This window comes from Varanus komodoensis, unplaced genomic scaffold, assembly GCF_004798865.1.
Source record: "Varanus komodoensis strain SLA01 unplaced genomic scaffold, ASM479886v1 scaffold16, whole genome shotgun sequence".
Classification (NCBI taxonomy): domain Eukaryota; kingdom Metazoa; phylum Chordata; class Lepidosauria; order Squamata; family Varanidae; genus Varanus; species Varanus komodoensis.
This window is the reverse complement of record NW_025335468.1, coordinates 15303814-15325902: the sequence shown is the minus strand read 5'-3', so window position 1 is coordinate 15325902 and position 22089 is coordinate 15303814. Positions and strand designations below refer to the sequence as shown.

Here is a 22089-nt window from a genome sequence, read left to right as displayed (position 1 = left end):
TACAATGTGTGCTGCACAGTTGCAGGGAAGAGCAAGACCAGGGAGAGATCTATGACTTCCTTTCTTCCTGGGCTTTGGGATATTTAAAGGTACACAACTGCAAGGAGGCAGCTTTACTGATATTGCAGGTATAATCAAGTTACACCAGACAGCAGTAAATAAGTTAAATTCAGCATGTGAAATTTAGAGATACGGGATTTGTAAATCTTTATCTTCACGAATTACACAACCATGAGTGTACAAAATTATTAACTTCAAATTACAGATGTTTGGGGTTTTTTTAGTTAGCTCTGCTTCATCAAGAAAAATTGACACTCACTTTCCAAATAAATAGAAAGAAGGCAGAGGCTTCAGAAATAATCTACTAAAGTTACAGTATTACTATCTTTGTGGGACACACTTGTCTTAAATTACTTTCTGATTGTACATGAAAAATGGCAATTGACTGTTCACCTTCAAAAAAATTGTGTTTCATGTAGTTTAAGACAGCCTAAAGATCATTTTATTTACCTGATCAATGCCACGACCTTTACATTGTAGAATGATGACCTCTAACAACTTTGCTGCATGACATTCTGCATCTTCCCCTGCCACACCTGTAAGAACCTAAGAAATGTGCTTTTTTAATTTCAATTCTAAATATTTAATTATTTTACTTTCCCTGAAAGAATGCAAATTGTAAGAGATTCCATTTCTAGCTTCTGTCAGTAAAGAGAGATTGTATTTAGTGTACTATTCTAGATTTAGAAGCACATTAGGGAAAAAAACACTACTTGGAAAATGTTACTGAAACTATTCCACATCTACAAACCTGAATTCCTGTTCAGGTTAGCCAGTGAAAACATAAGAATGTGACTTAATATTTTTAGACATTTCTACAGTTCAGTTTACTCAGGTTCCCAAATTAATCACAGCCTACTGTTTCTATCCATCTCAAAACTGAACCATCAGTTCTTATAGCCCTGATCACCAAATGAAATGAAAGTCAATATATACTTAAGAGATCAATTTAAATGCTTCTTTCAAAACAGAATATGCACTACCAGATTTTCCAAACTGGATTCCTCACATTCTAAAATGTGCATATATGTGGTGAGGCTAATGTTTATAATACCCCCACAATACAGTCATCAGCAGAAATGTGAATATAAACAGGAATATTTAAATTGCAGTTTAAAAAATTTATTCTACCCCCTTCTTCCATATGTCTGTCTGAGAGTTTGGAGGCTGGCCAGTGGTAAGATTGTCTTTCGACATCACTAGACCAGTACTATGATCTCAATTTTCTCTTTGGCCACAGGTTGTATGTGAGCAATATAATCTAAATGCAAAACGCAAATAGACCATACTACTAGACATAGATAAGAAACTATGCACACGTGACTGCAGCCATTTTACACATGGGGGGGATGCAGGTACAAATCAGTTACCATATTTTTCTGTATATAAGATGATACTTTATCTTAAAAATATTTACCTGAAAATGGAGGGACGCCTTATACACAGGGGGCCACTTGCGGGTGTGCTCAGGGGGGAGGCGGGTGCATGTGCGCTCGGGGGGGAGGAGAGGCAGGTGCACTCTGGGGGAAGGAGACTGGTGCGGGTGCGCACGTGCAGCAGCAACTTGCTCGCTTGGAGATTGGTAAGAAAAGTGGGGCGTCCTATATATGGAGGCATCTTATACACAGGAAAATACAGTAAGTTGCTACCACACAAAAAAATCTAATTCGGAGATGGGCAACTTGCAGGCTTCCAGATGTTCTGGACCACAACTCCTATCAAGTCCTAACTAGCCTATTCGAATGATGAGGGAGGATTAGAGTTACAGGCCAAAACATACAGAAGCCCCAAAATTGTCCTCCCTGGTCTATTTGCCTTCACCATATACGAGTATCTAAACCAGCATGGGAAGGTATTACAGGAGCTTACAGTTTACTGGCTCTCTACCTGCTTAAATCTACACCATTTTAAGCAACCACCACACAACAAATGGGACAAACAATCCTAATCAGTGAACTCATTTAGTGTTATAATCTGCTTGTTTTTGAATTATAGAGCTTACTTTAAGTTTAAAACCTCACAGGCCTTGCTGGGCCTTGCAATTTCCCAAACAAGAATGTGATAATAGGAAGGCACACGTTTCCCTTTCCTGAGTTGATTTACAATATTTCTGCAGGATGTAATAATCTTGTCTGATGAGTTAAATGCTTAAAAAATTATTGGAGTACATACCTTTTTGCACATACTGTAGATCATTTCTAGGTATTTTGTATCAGACAGGAGCGTGTCTGTATCAACAGTTACATAATTATGCAACAGTGGCATCATATCTACATTTAAAAAAGAATAGTGAGCAGATGTTATATATGCTTTTACTTCTTTAACGTTATAAAAGCCATAACTTGTTATGGTATGCAGTATTTCAGTTCTGCAATACAGTCTGCTTGACAGTCACAGTAAAAAGCTTTACCTGTAAAGTAATCAAAGCCATCCTGCTGAAATACTTCAAAGACCAGAGGCAAAAGCTGCCACATCCGTGCGGAGACTTGCTGACAGGTCAGACTGTGAGCCAAGGAGAAGATTTCCTCATAAAATTCTGGAAAAGAGCAAGATGTCATTAAGCTTGGTTTGATCAATTCATGCAGCTTCTCATGCAGATTTATACCATTTTTTTTAAAAAGAAGAAAAAAAACTTACCTAAAACATGCTGTTGTAAAACTGTTCCAATTACTTGCAAACAGATGCCTTCCAACTGCTGGGTAATCTGGAGATGAATAGTTTAAATGAAAGACAAAATAAGCTTTAAAATGGTTTCAAGACCAGTTTTAAAATGGAGGATCTATTTGTAAAAGCAGAAATATGTAGAACATGACCCAAAACCTCCCTTCATGGAAGTGTTTTGCATAGTTTCAGATATTTTGCTTTTCTGCTTCACTTTGCTGGTTATATGACAGAAAAGCTGCTTCAGAAGTTCCTCCATGTTTTAAAGACCACGAAGCACCACGAAAAACTGCTTCCAAAACGAGTCAGAAGCTCTTCTGTGCACACAGAATTTACTTCACAATCTTAAAGATTAAGGTCACAGCTATTTTTCAGAAGCTATTTCACATCTGTGCAATAACCTCATTAGGCAACAACACACAAACTACAGTTGGCCAACTGTAATTGGTTTTTATTATCTTATCATTTCATGTCTTTTTGTTGTGTTTTTAACTTTGTTAACTGCCCAGAAAGCTTTGGCTATTGGGTGGTATAAAAATGAAATTAATAATAACTAAGGATATATGCTACACTGCCACAAGAGAACCATAGCAAATAGCTCACTGCTCTAAAGCAGCCCAACTGGTGTTCTATTGTCAGAATAGCTGACCACATCAGATCATGGGTCACTCCCAAAGTCTTCAGCCTTTAGCTAAAACTTTTCAAATTAGGTGGAACATGAAGAGAGGCCACAAGATTCCAATATGTTTATGCTAATTAGTAGGGATAGATTAGAGGCAATGGAGAGTACTTCTGCCTGCATATTATTTGGTGAATCTATCTGTTCCTAAAATTAGGAAGGCATTTACACTACCAGATTTAATGTTCTACCATTTGCATTCATGGAAGGAAAATTCAAAGGGGTTCCCTACCATGCACGTTTATGTCCCTGGGAGCTTGGGAGGAGTGAAGACATTTGGACATGCCTTCTTCCATTGAACCTTTTATCATGATCTCCAATTTTATCATTCCTTTATTACAGAAAATACCTGGTAGATCTGACTTATTTTACCTAACATATCTTTTATCAGATTGGTGCCCCCTACTCACAGCAAGAGTGACTAGTTTTTGTGCAGCTGCTATTGCGTGTCAGAAGGTGATGTTAAAATAATACTTCTGGGTTTTTAATTTTTAATGGGTTTGGATACTTCTATCTCCTATTTTACACTTGTTAATGTTTTATATATTTTATTGTATTTTATATGGCTCTTCATTGTGCTGGTCTATCACCAAAACAAAATATGCAAGCATACACAGGCAAACTTTTGTACAGCTGTCATAGACCTATAGACCTATACAAAGTGAGACTAGGGTATCAGTGAATTGTAACAATTTAATGTAAACTTTAAATTTTAGTGTATCTACTGATTTTATGGTATTTTAAGTTATTTTAATGACTTCTTTTTACTGGTCTCATGTTTTAATGCATTTTTACACTGATTTAATATTCTTGTGTTTTATTCTACTAGTCTATGATTGAAATAAAGTCATACATTCATTCACACCATAGTGCTGAAGGAAAATGAAAAACCTTTATGGAGACCTTTTATTTTATAGAAAAACTAAGATGAATATACAGCTTCCATACAGAAGTATCTGATCCTGCCTAATCTTGGAAGCTAAGCAGGGTTGAGACTGGATGAAATCTGAATGGGTGACTTAGATGCTGTTAACACCCAAAGAGCTTCAGCCATGGGCAGTACAGAAATGTACTAATATTATAAAATTATAACATTATGGAGAAAGTGGATAAAATTTTCTTTCACATACAATACTACAAAGTAACATCACCCAAAGGAACTGACTGACAGTACATCAAACACAAAGTGCTTTTTCACACAATGCCTAAATCATATTCTAAAATTCAAGGCCACAGAAGTAGCAATGTCACCAGCTCAGGAAATTTTTTTAAGCATTGGACAAATGTATTTAAACCATTTTTGTAGGTATATTCAAAAACGTAAGAAGACCCCTGCTGGAACAGACCAAAGGTCTGAACTGAGCATCTGGTTTTTCACAATGAACAGATTCCTCTGAGAAGCCAACAAGCAGGAAATGAGCACAATAGTGCAGTTTCACTGATATTTCCCCACAATTGATATTCAGAAGCAACTTCAATCAATAAATCATCATAAAAAATAAAATCACAAATCAATGAACATACATACCAGCAAAATTGAGGGGAAAAAACAGCAGCAAACAAATCCTTAAGAACAAAATCTTGGGAAAGCTTCTAGATTCAATAAAACAATCTTTGTTGCTCACCGAAAAGAAAGTGACAGGACCAGACACATCTTTCCTTTGATTTATTTCATTCCACTTCTATGCCACCGCATAACCCGAAGATTTTCTGGGCAGCTTACATGCTAGAACAGCATGGGGCTTTACAATAGGGCCCTGTCCACAGTGTCTATCTGCTAGATCTCTAATGGCAGGAAAATTTGGAGAACCTCCTCTGACATGAAACAAACTGCTTGGGCATACTCACTGGGGAGAAGGCTGATCTAAGGCTATTTAGGGATTGAAAAGGTCAACACTTCACAAATTTAATAAGCCACTTGGGAACACATAGATCCCACTTCTCCATGGATCTAGACCATACAGTCAGGATGCAAAAAATGAAAGGAGCTGCCAGTACAGATCCCTACTAACAAGTGGGACTACTTCTGACACCTGTTTCACACAAAATGGTCAGGCAATTGTGGTTTATGAGCAGCCAGGCATGCTGGATGTGTGCGGCCACCACAATATGCACCCTGTCGTTCACAACAAGACTATTGTGAACAACCCTTGCACAAACCTTAATTAGCAATGGGGTTACATGAGGGTTTAACTCTTGAATTATCCATGATGACCAGATTTACATGACAGGGTCCAACCCCTTAATACTCTGATTTGAGGTGTGTGTATTGTATATTCAAAATGGTGGCCAAACATACCACAACCAGTGCAACACAAATGGCTGTGTCATGCAAATTGGCTCAATGGCACCCATGTCAAAGTGGATGTGAGCAATGTTACCAGTAGAATGCCCTGCAAATGCTCAGCAGGCCACTGAGGATTCAGAGATGATAGATTTTATCAAAAGTTATTCAGTAGCATGGCCAAAGTGAACCCTAATTTTCAGAGGTACCATACTTCCTGAATACCAGAAGCTGAAACATCACAGCAGCAGAAGGCTTCTGCCTTCATACCATGATTATACACTTCTTAGGAGCATGCATCATTTGGTAATTGCTGAAAACAGGATGCTATACTAGATAGCTAGTTCTGCTTTTCTTACATTCCTATGAAATTTCAGAACCAAGGAAAGAACTACAAACCATTCTTTTACTTGTATGGGGAAGAAACTTCAATATTCATAAAACTTCTTGGCCCTTCACTGCTAGGAGCAGAACTACATTAAGACAAAACTTATGAAATTTCTTTTTCACATTAAAATTATCTGCTGCAGTTATTTAATTGCTCAAATTGTCCAAAATCTAGGCCACAGATGAGCACAATCACTGAGGATAAAAGGAAGGAGAAAAGAGTAAGCTTTTGCTTTGTTTTTAAGAATGAACAGAAAAGTAGCTCCTGAAAGAAACCTGAGAGGATCTGAACAAAGTCAAAGGAAGTAGCCTTAGTATAAAGGAATAAAATGAGAATGAGGTCTAAAGAATTTGTGGGAACAGCAGCAAATGAATGGGAGGGAAAAGCTACAGCAGCTGACACCAAGGTAAACAGTCTTTGCTTTCCTGGAGGGTGAGGGAAGATAACCCACCACAATGCTTCCTCACAACATACAGGAATCATTGGATTCTTTTCAAAAACTTTTTTTAAAGCTAAGCACTGATGTTGGCATCCTATCATAAGCTACCTGTGACTTAACTGTGAACAAAACATAATCCTTACCTCTTTGTGATCTTCAACTACACTGAGGAGTGTATCAATGGTATTCAAGATACCCATTGCAGTTACTGCTTTATCATCACTGCCTTCTTCATCTGGTCCTGTCTGAATCACCTGGTTAAAAGTCATTGCCTGCAAATAGGAAGAATAAAATTTCTGTTGAGAGAGCCAATCAGAGTCAAGTCCGTCTGATGACCTGCTCACTTGACCAGTGACTATCTTGGCTAAATGAGAATCTGTGGAGGGGACTCATCCCTGAATCCAGGACAAAATGAATGCCTCCTTGAGGGGTGGTGCCTGTCCCTCTAAAAATAGTGGCTGTTACACCACTTATAGAAAAGCCACACCTGGATCCAAAAGCATAAGTAACTATCAACCTATAGTGAACAGTCCCTTCCTGAGCAAGGTGCTTGAATGAATCATGGCTGGGCAGCTCCAAGCACTCTTGAAGGAAACAGTTTATCTGGATCAATTTCAATCGGGCTTCAGTCCCAGTTTTGGTACAGAAATTACTTTTGTCACCCTGTGGGAAGACCTTTGCTGGAAGAGAGATGGGGGAGAGTATCCCTGTTGATTCTCCTGGACCTCTCAGAGGCTTTCAATACCATCAACCATAATATTCTGGAGAGGATGACCAGGGTGGGAGTTGGGGGAACCACTCTGTGATTGGCCTCAGTGGCCTATCTAGTCAATAGTCTCCAGTTGGTGGAGCTAAGGGATTGTTCCTTTGCAAATGGAGTTCTGCAGGGCTCCATGTGTCCCCCATTCATGAAACCTCTGGGCGAGGCTTGGGCTGAAGTGTCATCAATATGCTGATGACACTAAGGTCTAACTTTCTTTCTCATCTAATCCAGGTGAGGCAATGACTTTTCTAAACCAGTGGCTTGGCTGGCTTACTGTAATGTGCTTTAAATGGGACTGCCTTTGATATCAGTCCAGGCACTTCACCTAATTCAAAACACAGGAGCATGGCTACTAATGAGGACCAGTCCTAGAGAGCACATCATGGCTAAATGGCTTGGAACAGGGATATCTGAAGGAATGCCTGTCTTTGTACATCCCCACCAGACCCTTAAGATTTTCTATGGATGCCCGCCCCCAAACAGAATAAGAGGGGAAATGGCAAAGAAAGGGTTTTCTCTGCTTTCATGCCTCAACTCTGGAATGCTCTTCCTAAGGATACACAATTGGCACCCTCACTACTCAGTTTTTGTAGCCAGGTGAAGACATTTTTACCCATTTTTAGTATAATTTATTATGTCTTTCTCACTGCTTGCTTTTATTGTCATCTGCATTTGTTCTCTTATTTCCATTGATATTTTGGTTTTTATGATGTTTCTGTATTTACTGTTGTAAATTTTGTTATAACTTTATCCTAAATGCCATTGATTGTTGCCTTTGTGAGCTGTCCAGAGAGCCCTCAGGCTATGGGGTGGCATACAAGTGATATAAGCAATCAGAAAGCATAATTACAGACTAAACAATCATGGAGTAAAAAAAGCTGAGCAAATTTTCAGGATGATATGCAAAGAGATTATCAGGGTAGGGATGGACCAGTAGATTAAAAAGTTGATCTGGGTTCAAGTTCAAAGCTGACCAGGAATTATGAGTGTAGTCTTGGGTAAAGTCACTTGCACTTGTAAAAATCCACTAGAAAGCTTGAGGTGTTTCAAGAATGTAAAAGTACTTTGTAAATTAAAAAAACAGAAAAGGTAGAAATTAAACAATTCTTTAAGAGAGATCCATATTATTCTTTGATCAAACTAAAAATATTTTTCCAAAAATATATACATCTTATCTGCTGTGGTTTAAAACAGAAGGATTTTTCCTCATTGTGTGCTGTCAGCACTGTCTTTCATAGAAAACTAAGCAGGTCACAGGGTAGTTAACAGCTAACAGGAGGATGTGGGCAGAGTATTACAAAAGCAGCTGGTATACAATAACAAGCAAGCTAAAAAAATGACTGACTTACCAAATGCTGGGTCATCTCTACTGCTATAGGAGTAACCTCTTCACTATATTCACATATCATTTTCTGAATCACATTAGTAAGATCATCATTTTCAGTCTCTCTAATAATATGAAGAAGAGCTTGCATTACAGGTCTAATGAATGGAGTAATAAATTCCTTAGCTGTAAAACAAGCAAGAAGAGACAAATCACTTTTAAAAAGTAACTTATTAAAACTATTGAGTTTTTTAAGCATTTATTTATGGTGTCTTTCTTTGGAAAAAGACCCTTTCAAATAGCACTTGGTTTCTTAGTACTTAGTTTCTTGGTACTGATTTACTTTGAATATGATCAACAATCTTTTTATAACATATACTAGTTAGACTCTGTTCCCTTATGCTTTTTCTGCCTGTTCTGGCATTTTTTGGACCCTTTTACTGGCTCTGAAAAATAGTAACTACGCCTGGACCATTCCCCACCCAAACACTGTCTTCAGGAACCTTAGGAGCATACCATTCCTGGCAGTAAAATGTTTCAGATCTGCAAGAACACTATTCAAAATGCTCCTTCAGACTAAAACATAAATCCACTTTTTCATGGCATCTCAGTTTGTCCCTTCTTCCTCCACTTTCTCCTGTAAAGTTCTGTAGACAATAGCAATATATACAGGTATGTTTATCTTACATAGCAAATTCCTTTTGATGACTGGAGGTGGATAAGGAACAATAAAGGTCTGCTGTTACTAGCTGCCACATATGCATACTATTATGTTCTCCAGGCTTTGTTCAAACCATTAATACTTGTTTTCTTATTTTGAACTGTGCAGTCCCCCACTACCTGTTTCAAATAACCTGGTCACATGTACATCTACACAAAGTACTGAACTAAAATTATCACTGCAGTTTTTAATATCTGCAGCACTATTAACTGCATAAATGCTACTGTTGAAAATATGAGCTGTTGTAATAATCATGGAGGGCGCACAAACATCTTAACCAGCAAGGCTGAAGATCAGTCACAAATATTGCACACAGATTCTGTAGTAAAAGTGAAAGGTCAGTTGGCTGAGAGAAAAAAATTGCAGTTTTTGAGACAGGAATGGAAAAGTGTTATACACTGAGCCTCAATCCAGGTAAGACAGAAGTCCTGTTGGTGGACGGTTCGGGTTTTCAGGTGAGTGACTTTGATCCAGAGAGCTGATAAACTATGGAAATTTTATACACTGATTTGAAAAAGTCCCTCTTTATATTTGGTTACATGCCCCTAGTCAGAGCAAAGAGGATCTCTACCTTGCTGCTCATACATAAACACAGTTTTTTCCCTAGTAAGATTGAAAAACAACTACTGTGTCAATGTGCCAGTTAATATTTACACTCAATAACATGTTTATCTATTCACACCTTACAAGTTATAGTAAAGAAATGTTTTTAAAAACATATCTAACAGCAACTGAACAACATACACAGCATCTTTGATTGCTCTTATTTCCAAAAGTTAAATATAACAAAAACACAACTTGTTCCAGCCATCAGACAGGAAGCTACCATGAGGACATAACTATTTTCTTTTAATAATGTATTGTTTAAAAACTGTAAATTATGAAAGGAATTTACTTAGAAGCAAGTTAATCCCATTTCAGTCAGGGTACTTTCACACAGTACACATTTTGCATACAGCTAGTATTCAAACCATAGTTAAATAACAATGCACAGCAAAGTTTTAAGCACTGCAGTGATTTAACCTCTTTCTTTCTTATAGGCAAGCTCCCTTCATAGGTCAGAATAAGAAATTGTACCTCTCTCCTGATTACTAATCAAAACCTGCAGTGCTATGGCAGCTTCCACCTTGACCGGCATTTCTCTATCATCAATTAGGCATCGTCTGGTCAGTTCAAGGGCTGTTTGCAGATTCTGGTCACTCTTAAACTTCACTTCACAGAAATAGTGAAGAACCCAGCAAGCCTGAAGAAGATGATAAACAATTTCCAAGCAGTTAATACAAACATATTTCACAATTCCACACAACATTGTCAAGAGAACGAACACAAAACCAACACTCTTTAACTGTACTGAAAGGCTTTATTTTCTTTTTTTCATATCCACAGGCAAGTTTGAGGATTTAGAAGCTGGTCAGTGATAGCCTAATCTTTTGGTATCACTGGATGTTAGCAGCAAACTCTAAATGCAAAATAGTTATGGACCATGCTACTGGACACAGGTTAGAAGCTATGCACATGTAAGTGCAGCCATTTAATCTACTTTATTTGATCAGGGAAGAGTCACCTGACCAACTACATGATTAATATTTTTAAAAGGGAATTTACCATGCAGCAGTTCTATCTTTAAGACACTTCATATTTATCCTATCAATACCATTCCACACACACTGCATGTTACAGAAAAGGTTGTTAATATCATTAAAATTAGATGAAAATTGGCAGTAAAACCTGTGGTGCTGAATTCTAAGATACTGGCAGATGGTATTCCTAGATTATTGTCACACAAAGTCCTTGTCCACATTAAGCAACAATCTGTGGGCTTTTTAAAACATGGATTGTTAGAGCTGTACAGCAATGCTCACCGCTTCTGCTTTTAATTAGCAACCCAGGAAAATCTACTCTTGGGTTGTTATTGTGATATCTGAACTCAGGGTTTTAAATATCCAAACCTGCAACCTCTTAGAGCTTAAACTACCCAGAGTTAACCCACTGATTTAGGTTAACTCTGGGTTATTTAATCTCAAAATGGCCCAACTTTTTTGAGTTCAGACATCACAATAACGATCCGGGAATGGGACATTCCTGAGTTAACTGAAAGCTGAAACTACAAGCACTTGGGAGGCAATGCACTTGTTCACTCCCATTAGCTAACAGCACTGGATAGTGTTGTAGAACCCAGGAATCACATTACATGCTAACCACCTTTATCTCTTAACGACATTTAGGACCTAGAAAATAAGCACTAACAGCAACTTATCTAGGACCTTCTCCAAATCTAGAAAACATGTAATGTCACTTCTCTCAGATCCCTGGCTACATCCCACATTCAATCAAAAGCTGCCATTTGCCAGATCCCATGTTCTTTTCACCACTTTGCACTGCTTGTTTCACAAAGATACAAGGTAAAGCTAGTTCTCCCTTCCACTTGACATCTTCAGGGAGGATGGGCACTGGGAAAAGAATAGAGGAAGCTGGGCCTAGCTTTGCACTTACCCGTGCTCTCATGTAGCCAAGCTCACTATTGAAGAGAGGAAACACATGGTTCTGCAACATATACTCCATTTGATCTTTGTATATCTTTTTCTGTAGGAATATTAAGACAATTAGTAGACCAAATCTTTTGTTTTACAATGTTATGTCAAGTAGCTTCTATGATAGTAATTATTTCTATTTTTCCATTCTGCATAGGTAATTTTCAAAAGAAAATATGGTAAGCTAAAATAAATGAGTTGACCCTGGTGAAAACTAGCAATTCCCAGATAAATCAGAGTATCTGAATTACCAAGTCAAAGAGAAAAATTTATCATAAATAAATAAATCAGATAAAAATGCTTAAACTATTCAAACTATTACACAATGTATAATGAAATAATACAAAAGCTCTTCCCCAGCCTTAACTTTACAGAAATCTGTTACCATGCCAGAAAGCAGATGAGTACTGAAATTTACAGTCAGTTCTTCATATTTTAGGAACAATGGCAAATGCCAACACCTGGGACAAGAGATAGATTATCTATATAAAAGGATATCATGAGGCAAGTTATATAAAGGATGCACATTTAAAGTCATATAAGATACTAGTACTAGTCCTTGAAAATAATCTTTCTCTCAGTCTTTATAAGAGCAATCCTCTCTGAAGTAGCAGATATGTGCTCATCCCTTTATGTATGTGCATGTGAAAGGACCGCTTAGTCAAATACTACAATGCCTGTACTTCACATCTGCCAATTTGACATATTTCGGTTTGGCTTAGCAACCAGTTGTCTTCTGCAGCTATCAGCAACATTATCTCCTCACCAACACTGAAAAGCAGTGGTGTCTTCTCTCATTTTGTGCTGGGTTTTGGCCAGCAGCCACATTTCATTCCTTCCCAAATTCTAAAATGCCTAATGCAAAGTGAAGAAATGACCGTTCCTCCAAACTATCTGCACGTGGCACAAAACATGGGGGAGTTTGTAGGGCCATGTCTCACTTCAGACTGGATATTTATGTGAGTCTCTCATTGCTTCTTCAATGCAAACTGAAAAACCATCCTCCCTGAGTTATCTGTCCAGGTCAGAGGTCTTAGTATTGAGAAAATATCTCAACATCAAACCACTGAGTGACTGGAATGTATTTCATGTAGGAAGTTTCATCTAGGTGGGTAATGAAGATCTTCCTTTAACCATAGACCTCTTTACATACTGGTAAGGTGGGGAAACAACCATAACACTTGACCAAGAAATAAACTCTCTCCCAAAGAATAGCAAATGACTGAGTAATTCATACTATGTCAACTATCCAAACAACTCTGACTGTCGGTACAGAAACAAAACAATAATGCAATTGGCTACAACTAAAATTTGCTGAACATTTGCTTAAACTGCATTTAAGTAAGTACAGATATTGCCATGAAAATAGATTCAGCTACACCTGCCCAAGTTAACAGGATTGTTAGCTACAAAACAACAAAATCTCTTTTTATGTGGTGAAAATGAGGCAGAAATGTATATGGAATACTCAATGAGAACTTACTTTCAGGAGTATTTCAGCCAGAGAACCAATCATATGCAAAGCTCCATCCTTTTTACGAGGATCAGCATTCGGCTCTGTGAGGATCTGATAACAAAAACCCATGGTTTTTTGCAGAACCTGGGCAGAGACAATAACAGACCAAGAGTTTATCAGAGTATTACAAGTAAAACATTTCCACTAATATTTTGATTAGAATGTTCCCAAATGTCTACAATGTTATTGGTTGCCTACTTTTTTTAGTTCTAATACATGAACACTGCACACTGCTCAATTGCAGAATAGATGCTATTAAGATGGCTTGCCTGCTTTCAACTTAAAGATATAATGTAACCACTATTAATTAACTAAACAACTTTATAAAGTTATGATTATTAACTAATTATTAACTAAAATACTTTATAATCCTAAGAAACACATTGGTTTTTCTAATATTTAATACTGATCCAAAATATACATCTGAACCCCATCTTTCCTGGCACAAGCACATGGCATACCAGGCAAATGCTGAGGCCTTAGCAGGCCTGGCACTACAGCCAACAGGCTTCTATTGCCAATGAAACTGATGTGATTCAGCTGGGTGGCAGCAGGCACTAAAGGAAAGATCAGGCCACAAGGAGAGTGAGAGGAAACTGAGCTGGCATTAAGTGGAATACAGTATTGATCCTGCCTCTGTATTCCAAGTGAAAATATGAGTGAGTACAGGGCAAGATAAAGACTGAAAACTCTGCTCTATGGACAACACAGTGCTAGGTTGCTGCTGCAGGCTGACCACAGTGCCATTAAGGGCAGCAGCTTATCCAGAACCTGAAGTCATGACTGGAACACTCCCTCCCTCCTTCTAATTACTTAATAGTAATATTTCCCTATTTGCTGTGCATGAGTGTCTGCACAGGAGACCAGGAAGAAATACTGTTTTTTATTTAAAGTAATGCTTAAAAAGCATACCTCTTTCCTTTTACCACATGCTGTGAACAACAATGTTTGTGCAGCAGTTGTGGGGGAAATGAAGTCTTCAAATACATCTGTTAGAAACATAACAATCTCAACATTTTGTTTGTTGAAACATAAAAGAACTAATGCAAAAGAAGCGCAAATTCAGACATCAAAGACACTTCAGTATTCATTCACCTAAAATTTCCACTTTGAATTTAAATAGAGTTTTGAAAATATGCAAGTTACAGTTTTTTTTATAATGCAGAAATGTAAAAAAATCACAATGTTGCAAAATGCCCAATGCAATTACGCTTTTAGGAAATTAATACTAACCATTGGCAAATGAATGTAATAGATTAATCTTTTCAAAAACCAAAGGAGCAACCCTATGGTCTCTAGACCACATCCGATGCACAGGATATCTGTAGCTGAGAATCAAAGCTCTACCCGCTTCCTCACACAGCTGACATGAAAAGAACTACCTGTTGATCTCTGAGGCAGAGAAAGTTACAGAGTGAGTAAAAGGAGTGTTTCAGGACAGAAATGGAAAGAAATTGAAGAAGCCAGATAACAACCTATCCTGATGCCTCTCCAGTCCCTTTCTCTTCCTCTCTGAAATACCTACCTAGCAAGCAATTCATGGTTGGAGGACAGGAAAGTGAAAATCACCTACACAGTCCTCCAGCTCTTCATAGGTTATGATTTAAAGCTTATCAAAATGAAATAGGATCGCTCCCTAAGTATTCTGAAATATTGTTGTAATCTCTATGCATTAGTAAACAGTGCAAACCCAATATTGATTGAAATTTTAAGGCATAGGTCTTTTCTCCCTGTCACACTGAGAAAAGCACACAATGATATCCACAAAGCAGTATTATTTGAGGAATCTGAAAGGAAAATAAATGCATAGGAAATAAGCCTTTGTACCTCATCTGAGAAAAAAAGACCTTGGGAAATTTGCAGAACTAACTACCCTTTTGCACAGTAAATTCCACTGACCACAGTGGGATTCTTTTGAATAAATGGATATAGGATTGGGTTGCATGAGCCTGATCGTACGTGTTGGGTAGGATTAGACTTAGGGCTCAAATACAAGGATTATCCCTGCCCTTCAACATAGTTCAGTGCTAGAGAGCATCTTTGTATGCAGAAGGTTCCAGAAGCAATCCCCAGTATTCATATCAGAGAATCTAGTAACAGGTGATGAGAAAGAATTCCTGTCCAAAATCCTAGAAAGCCACTGCCAGTCAGAAAAAACAATACTGGGCTAGATGGAGGAACAGTCTTATCTTGTACAAGCCAGGTTCCTGTATTGTACATCATAAGGCAGCTCTCCAAGGAAAAATGAGAGAGCAATTACTATTTGCTCTTTGTGTGGGACTATGAACCAGAACTAGTGTGAGAGGTAGAGATACATATTTGTGATTTTAGAAGTATGAGGGACAGACCTGTCCAGTTATGTTCTGCTTTACATGTACAGAATATTGCAGCAAATGCTGACTGGGTTCACAAACATGTCAACTTTTCATGGGTCACAAGCCAAGGTGGGTTGTTGTGTTGTCAAAAAGATGAATTCTCCTGGGGTGACATGTTCAGGGGCAACAAGCCACCCTGACAATGGTTTCCCATTGTGGTTTGTGCGAATTAGGTACTGAGCTACTAGGAAAGAACAGCAAAAGCCCCTTACCAGTTTTGCCAAGCTAGCCCAAGCTAGTGCCAGCCACCCCATCAATGTCCAAGTAGCAGAACTCCACACTCCCATAGCTGCAAGCCTTTTTGTATTTCCTGTGGCATTTTTTTATCATCTACCTTTTTTTCCTGGATCTAGTTTTTTGCAGTCCCTGATTTGATACCCCTGCCAAAGTACCCAAGCAGCACTATGGAGGGGCTCTTACTGGTTTGTCAGACCCCTTTTAAATCCTTTATTTGTTTATTGTATCATTTTTATACTGCCCAATAGCCAAAGCTCTCTGGGCAGGTTAAAAAGTGTTAAAATAAAGCAAATGTTTAAAAAGACAAACATTAACAACAAAACTATAATAGCAATTGCAATTAAATCAGCACAGAAGTGTAACAGTGGTACTGAATAAAATGCAATGCTTAAAAACAAAGTTAAAAAGTTAAACTGTTAAAATACTGCAAAAATAAACAGGTCTTCATCTGCTGCCAATAAGAAAGCAACATGGGATCCAGGTGAACCTCTTTGGGGAGCTCATTTCACTACTGAGGTGCCACAACAGAAAAGGTTCTTCTGGTAGCCACCTGCCTCAGCTCCTTTGGAAGGGCTCCCAGAGAAGGACCCCCAAAGATGACCTCCGTGTCCAGGTAGGTCTATATGGGAGGAGGCAATCCTTCAGATAACCTGGCCCTGATCCATTTAGGAGTTTGAATGCTAGTACTAGCACTTCCAGTCAGGCCTGGGCTTCAAGTGACCGCCAGCATAGCTGGAGGAGGACTGGTGTAATATGTTCTTGTGCGCCAGTTCCCATGAAACAATCTTGCTGCCCTGTTTTGGGTCAGTCGAAGTTTCTGGGCTGTTTTCAAAGGCAGCCCATATTTAAAAATTATTTTTAGCATAAGTAATTTGCACAAATCTTTGAACTATTTTCATTAATTTTAGCAGGAATTGCACAAGTGCACACATGCATACGTGCACAAGTCTGAAAGGGTATTATGTCCTGGGAAGATGCCTACAGTCAAAGTACAGAGGCACCCTCCATGGGCATTGATCCAGGGAGGTTTCCAAGGAGCTTTATTTTTCACTGTACTTTCCCTTGACAGCTGTCAAAAAGCAAGCTGTCAAGAGAAACCAGAGCTGCAAGTAAACTTTACTCATAAAAAGAAAGTGGCCAGTAGATCACTCCCTTTACAATGAGATACTATCGTGTTCAGATGAACTGCTAGCAGTCCCTCCAATGTGCCACTTGGGCACTTTGAAGAGGCCATTAGTAATAATACAATCAGGTATGTTAGGGAAAAACACAATTGCAGGAGCAAAGATATGGTACCTGGGATATGTACCAGAGAACCAAGGAGGAAGGAACAGGAAGACAACCCAATCATCTGTCAGTGAACTGGGCTATTTCATAAATATGCAAAACCACTAACAGAAGTACAATCTTCTGGTTAAATCAAAACAGGTATAGGAAGAGTGAGGTCAACCTGACTCTAACATATCCAATATTTTCTCATTATACTCTCTAGTTGAACAAACAGTTGAACAAACTTTCTGTGCATATATTTATATTTGAACTACTTACCAAATTTCATACGTATATATTCATAAGGATCTTCCTGCCACAGCTCTTCATCAGCGTCTGTGTAGCACATCAATGGGAAGATAACATCTTGGATAATCTCCTGAAAATAATATATATTGTTTTATTTACTTGCTGCATTCATAAGTGGCTCTGTGTTGAAAAGTTCTCAGGGCAGCTAACAATCTAAAAACAAAACAACCTTTAAAAAGTCAACAGTAAAATGCAAAGTTATAGTAAAATACAATGTAGGCTAAAAAAGACTGTGCATTTTGTTGTGTGTCTGTCTGGTATATTAACATCATGGAAAATAATTTAGAGGCCCAGTACTTCATATAGCAAGTCAACTGTATTACTTCCAGGATAAGCTTTCTTTAATCATGTTCGATTTCTGCATGATTCATACAACTTTAATATAGACACAGACAAAGCATTTTGAAGTATTTAAGGAATATTTATAATGAAACAAAAATAACATAAGGAACTACTTTACTGCCAAGGAACACATTTTAAAAGCATCCAAATTTGCAAAATTCACATGTATACCTGAAATGGGGGAAAAAACCCAATTTCCCTAGGGTACTGCATTTCGCCTAACTGCTGCTGCTAATCTCCAAAGCATGTAGCTGTGATAGTTTATTGAGCATTTTCTCAATATTACCAAGTGAATGACTGAAGTTCCCCCTGAAAATATGCAGCATCAGAACTCTAAAAAGTCTCTTAAAAACACTAACCTCTCATTTAGCTGTATATGCACCATTCCTAGCAAAGAAGACTTACCTGGATATGGGGTTTCAGATTCTTCCAAGTAACAGCATGTGATACCCCCTGATTGATGTAATTCAAAGTCTGCTGCAGAACTCTAGGAGCCATGTACTGCTTTTCTTTATACTGATATAAAACCTTCAGCAAAACCTAAGAAAACAAACCCTAATTAGCTGTTTCTGAATTTTAAACATCTGGAAAATAAATATCTAAAGCTAATCCTGGGCTACTTTCCAGTGACAGCTCTCCACACAACCAGTTTAGAACTGGAGCACTAGCTGATAAGCGGAGAAAAAGTCCTAACAGCATGGGAAGAACACATGAAATGAGTATGTGCCACTTCTAGAGCGTGCCACTTGTATCTAGTCTTCTAGTCTATTTAAGCTACAGTGATCAGCACATCTCCCTCATGTTTTGCAAATGTTAGGTGCATTTTAAAACTCATTCTCTGGAAGCACCCAGACTATATTTATGCTAACTGTGTTCCCTGTAGGAAAGGACAGTAGCTAAGCAGCAGAACACCTGCTCTGCATGCAATAAATCCCAGATTCAATCCCTGGCACCAGAACCCTAGAGGGCCACTGCCTGTCAGTGCAAATTAGGGATAGGGACAGGAGCCAAATCTGGCCATCTTAGGGATTCCTGGATAGCCTGACCATTTCCCACTTTCTTTCAATAATTTTTGCCAGTTTCCCTTCCTTTTGTAAAGTTTTTCCCCCATTCTGAAAGGTTGAAATACTTTTCCTAACTAATGACAGTAAGAATTTTAAGCTTATGATGGTATTTTTTGATATTTGACCTCAACCTCACTATTAGAACATACTTCCCGCAAGAGGTTCTCCTAAATTTAATTCAGCCCTCAAACCAAGAGGTTCCCTGCCCCAGTGCCTAGTTAGACAGAACTACAGTGTATAAGGAAGTGTGTCCATGTACATCAGCTGCAGAGGAACCAGGATGGGAGGGAGCTGCTGCACTCATAATCTGCTTATGTGGTCCACGGGCAGTTGGTTTGCCACTGTGTGAAAAGAATGGGCCAACATGTGGACTAGACGGGACAATGGTCAGATCCAGCATAACTCATCTTAGGTTCTTAAGGAAGCTACCTATAACAAAGTGATTTAGAACAAAGTGATTTGGAGAAGACAAAGGGAAACAAATTGTGGGGAGAAGACGGTGATTTTAGATGGGATTACTTGGAATTATTTGGAATGCTAGACATTTGTTATCAGGCCATTCAGATTTGATTCAATAGCTACATCTCAATTAAAGGATCTCCTTAATAACCCTAAATAAACTTTGCTGAATACCAAGAGTAGAGGAACAAGTAGTATTCTAAGCAGCAGTGGTTTGTATTTGACAAAGACATAAGAACTTTTATTTCAAGTGTGTTTTTAACCTAAGCTCAGTATGATCTTTGCTCTTTCACAAAAGAAAAAACTATAGTGAACCACAACTATGCCCCAGTTAAGCTTGTGATATGAAGAAGCATTTCCTACCTGCTGTACATCAACAGCAAACGCCTTTAAGAAAACTTCAGCAAATTCATTGTACTCCTTGGAAACGTTACCAGGACTTCCATACCTGTTATTATTAGTGAAAAGTCCAACATAATTCTGCAATATATTATGCATACGATACAAAAGTTACATTTAAAAATAAATAAAGCAGATCTTGAGAAAAGCCATTACCTTTCAAAAAGTCTAGCCAAGATATGCAATGCCCACTTCTTACACTTCCACCAGGGTAATTCGGGTCTATCATCTTCATCAACTTGAAGAGTTTCCTTTAAAAATCAGTAATAAATTCAAGGTAAAACTATTTAACTTGAGTCTTAATGCAAAAACCATTATGGTCAGAGGAACAAGATCATCACTAATACACTGCAACTATAAGGAAACAAGGGAATATATCATGCTTAGAGACTAATAAAAGAATGATGTCCTCAAATAATGCCTAATCTGTATCTCCTCGGGTGATAAACATCAAGACATTTCTGTGCACATATAAAAAGGCCAATTAATTTATGCACAAGGATAGCCAATATGGAACAAGCACTTACAGCTGGTACATCTCGGTCCACCACTTTCTTCAGAATTATTATCCATTCTGTTAGGTTTTGCTGATTTATCAACTCCAATGGTAAGGTGTACTGTTAAAAATAAAACAAACAACTAAAGCAAGCAGTGATTACAAATTAAGCAGATTTAAAACTAAAATTGCAGATACATCTGACTATCTTCAACATTTCATCTTCAAATATCTTCATATTTGTGGATTTTGTCTGGACTCAGAGAAGCACTAGAATGGAGAAGGATAACCTTGCCAATGAGATCTATTAATCCCACTACCTTGATGCTTTTTCTCAATATACAACATGTCCTCCTTTCAGTGCTTCTAAATTGCACTACAGTCTCCCCTTGTTAATTTTCTAGAACATTACCTACTCCCGTTGTCAGCTGTAACATACAAGGAAATTGACATGGCAAGAGACTACACGGAGCAAAGCAGAAGCCTATGCTTTTATGAACATGCAAACACAGGGAAAGGAAATACCCCCTCCCATACACACCCCATTTATACATTCCTGTAGCAGTGAAAAAGTAAAATAAAAAGATAGTAAATGAGTGATGGTCTTCTCAACTGCCACTTTGGCATTGTGAGGGAGGGAGTGAGGCAACACTGGTGAGTTCATGAAGAGTGGCACAGGCTTTTTCACCACTTTATTAAGTGGCTCTGTAGCTGCTTGTGCAAGTCACATACCCAGGCTTGGAAGTAATGACATGCTACCCTGTGGACATGCTAACCTTGGCAGCTTGGGAGTGCTCCTCGACCCAGAGCTTTCATTGGAAGCTCAGGTGACAGCAGTGGCAAGGAGCGCTTTCCTTCAGCTTCGGCTGATCCATCAGCTGCGCCCCTACCTGGAGTATGACTGCCTGGTAACGGTGACACACGTGCTGGTGACTTCCCACCTTGACTTCTGTAACGCGCTTTATGTGGGGCTACCCTTGAAGATGGTCTGGATACTTCAATTGGTTCAAAACAGAGCTGCCAGGCTGCTGACAGGGACGGGGCGTTATGTTCACATGACTCCAGTCCTCCGTCAGCTTCACTGGCTTCCCATTGACGTCCGGGCCCAATTCAAGGTGTTGGTGATGACCTATAAAGCCCTAAACGGCTTGGGTCCTGGTTACCTGAAGGAGCGCTTACATCCATATATGCCCGGCCGCCCCTTGAGATCTGCGGGAGAGGCCCTTCTCCGGGAACCCTCCGTGAAAGAAATTAGGAGGGTAGGTACTCGGAGGAGGGCTTTCTCTGCGGTGGCGCCCAATCTATGGAATGCGCTCCCCAGAGAGGTCCGCCTGGCGCCGTTGTTATTTGTTTTTCGGCGCCAGGTGAAGACCTTTTTATTTAAGTGTCATTTTAATTGTTAACAATATCTGCTTATTTATCTGGCCAGGGCGACTTCTTTTATATTGTTATTTATTATTGTTAATTTTATATTGTTATTTTTGTATTTTATTGTATTTTATTGTGTTGTGAGCCGCCCCAAGGGGCGGCATAGAAATGTTTTAATAAAATAAAAAAAATAAAAATAAAACCTTAATTACCCTACCTCAAGGCATGGGTTTGAAAGGATGACTTGTTTGTGCAAATCTAATCACTCCGAATCATCTGTGCTAAGCTTGCATGTCATGGCAAGCCACTAACAAGGTTTGCAACCTACCATGGCTTATTGTGTTCCATGAATCCAATCTAGGGTTTCAATAAGAAAAACTTCTAATGTGATATTTGAAATCTGAA

At 38.5% G+C, this 22089-nt stretch overlaps 1 protein-coding gene and 1 non-coding gene across 2 annotated transcripts in view; both read right to left on the bottom strand.

Annotated features, from left to right (window-relative positions):
* Nucleotides 1-22089, bottom strand: part of IPO7 (importin 7) — a 51499-nt gene that overhangs the window by 5587 nt on the left and 23823 nt on the right. Inside the window, exons 6-20 of the mRNA XM_044425532.1 lie at nucleotides 20348-20437; nucleotides 19977-20071; nucleotides 19785-19869; nucleotides 18304-18438; nucleotides 17527-17626; nucleotides 14279-14355; nucleotides 13334-13450; nucleotides 11813-11902; nucleotides 10397-10562; nucleotides 8624-8784; nucleotides 6655-6783; nucleotides 2698-2764; nucleotides 2471-2596; nucleotides 2233-2330; nucleotides 511-606 (exon numbers count right to left, since the gene is read on the bottom strand). Coding sequence (XP_044281467.1) covers nucleotides 511-606; nucleotides 2233-2330; nucleotides 2471-2596; nucleotides 2698-2764; nucleotides 6655-6783; nucleotides 8624-8784; nucleotides 10397-10562; nucleotides 11813-11902; nucleotides 13334-13450; nucleotides 14279-14355; nucleotides 17527-17626; nucleotides 18304-18438; nucleotides 19785-19869; nucleotides 19977-20071; nucleotides 20348-20437 — 1632 coding nt within the window. The remainder of the gene's footprint in view (nucleotides 1-510; nucleotides 607-2232; nucleotides 2331-2470; nucleotides 2597-2697; nucleotides 2765-6654; nucleotides 6784-8623; nucleotides 8785-10396; nucleotides 10563-11812; nucleotides 11903-13333; nucleotides 13451-14278; nucleotides 14356-17526; nucleotides 17627-18303; nucleotides 18439-19784; nucleotides 19870-19976; nucleotides 20072-20347; nucleotides 20438-22089) is intronic.
* Nucleotides 1207-1387, bottom strand: LOC123021419. Its single transcript, XR_006414310.1, has one exon. It is a non-coding gene; the product is annotated as a small nucleolar RNA SNORA23 (small nucleolar RNA).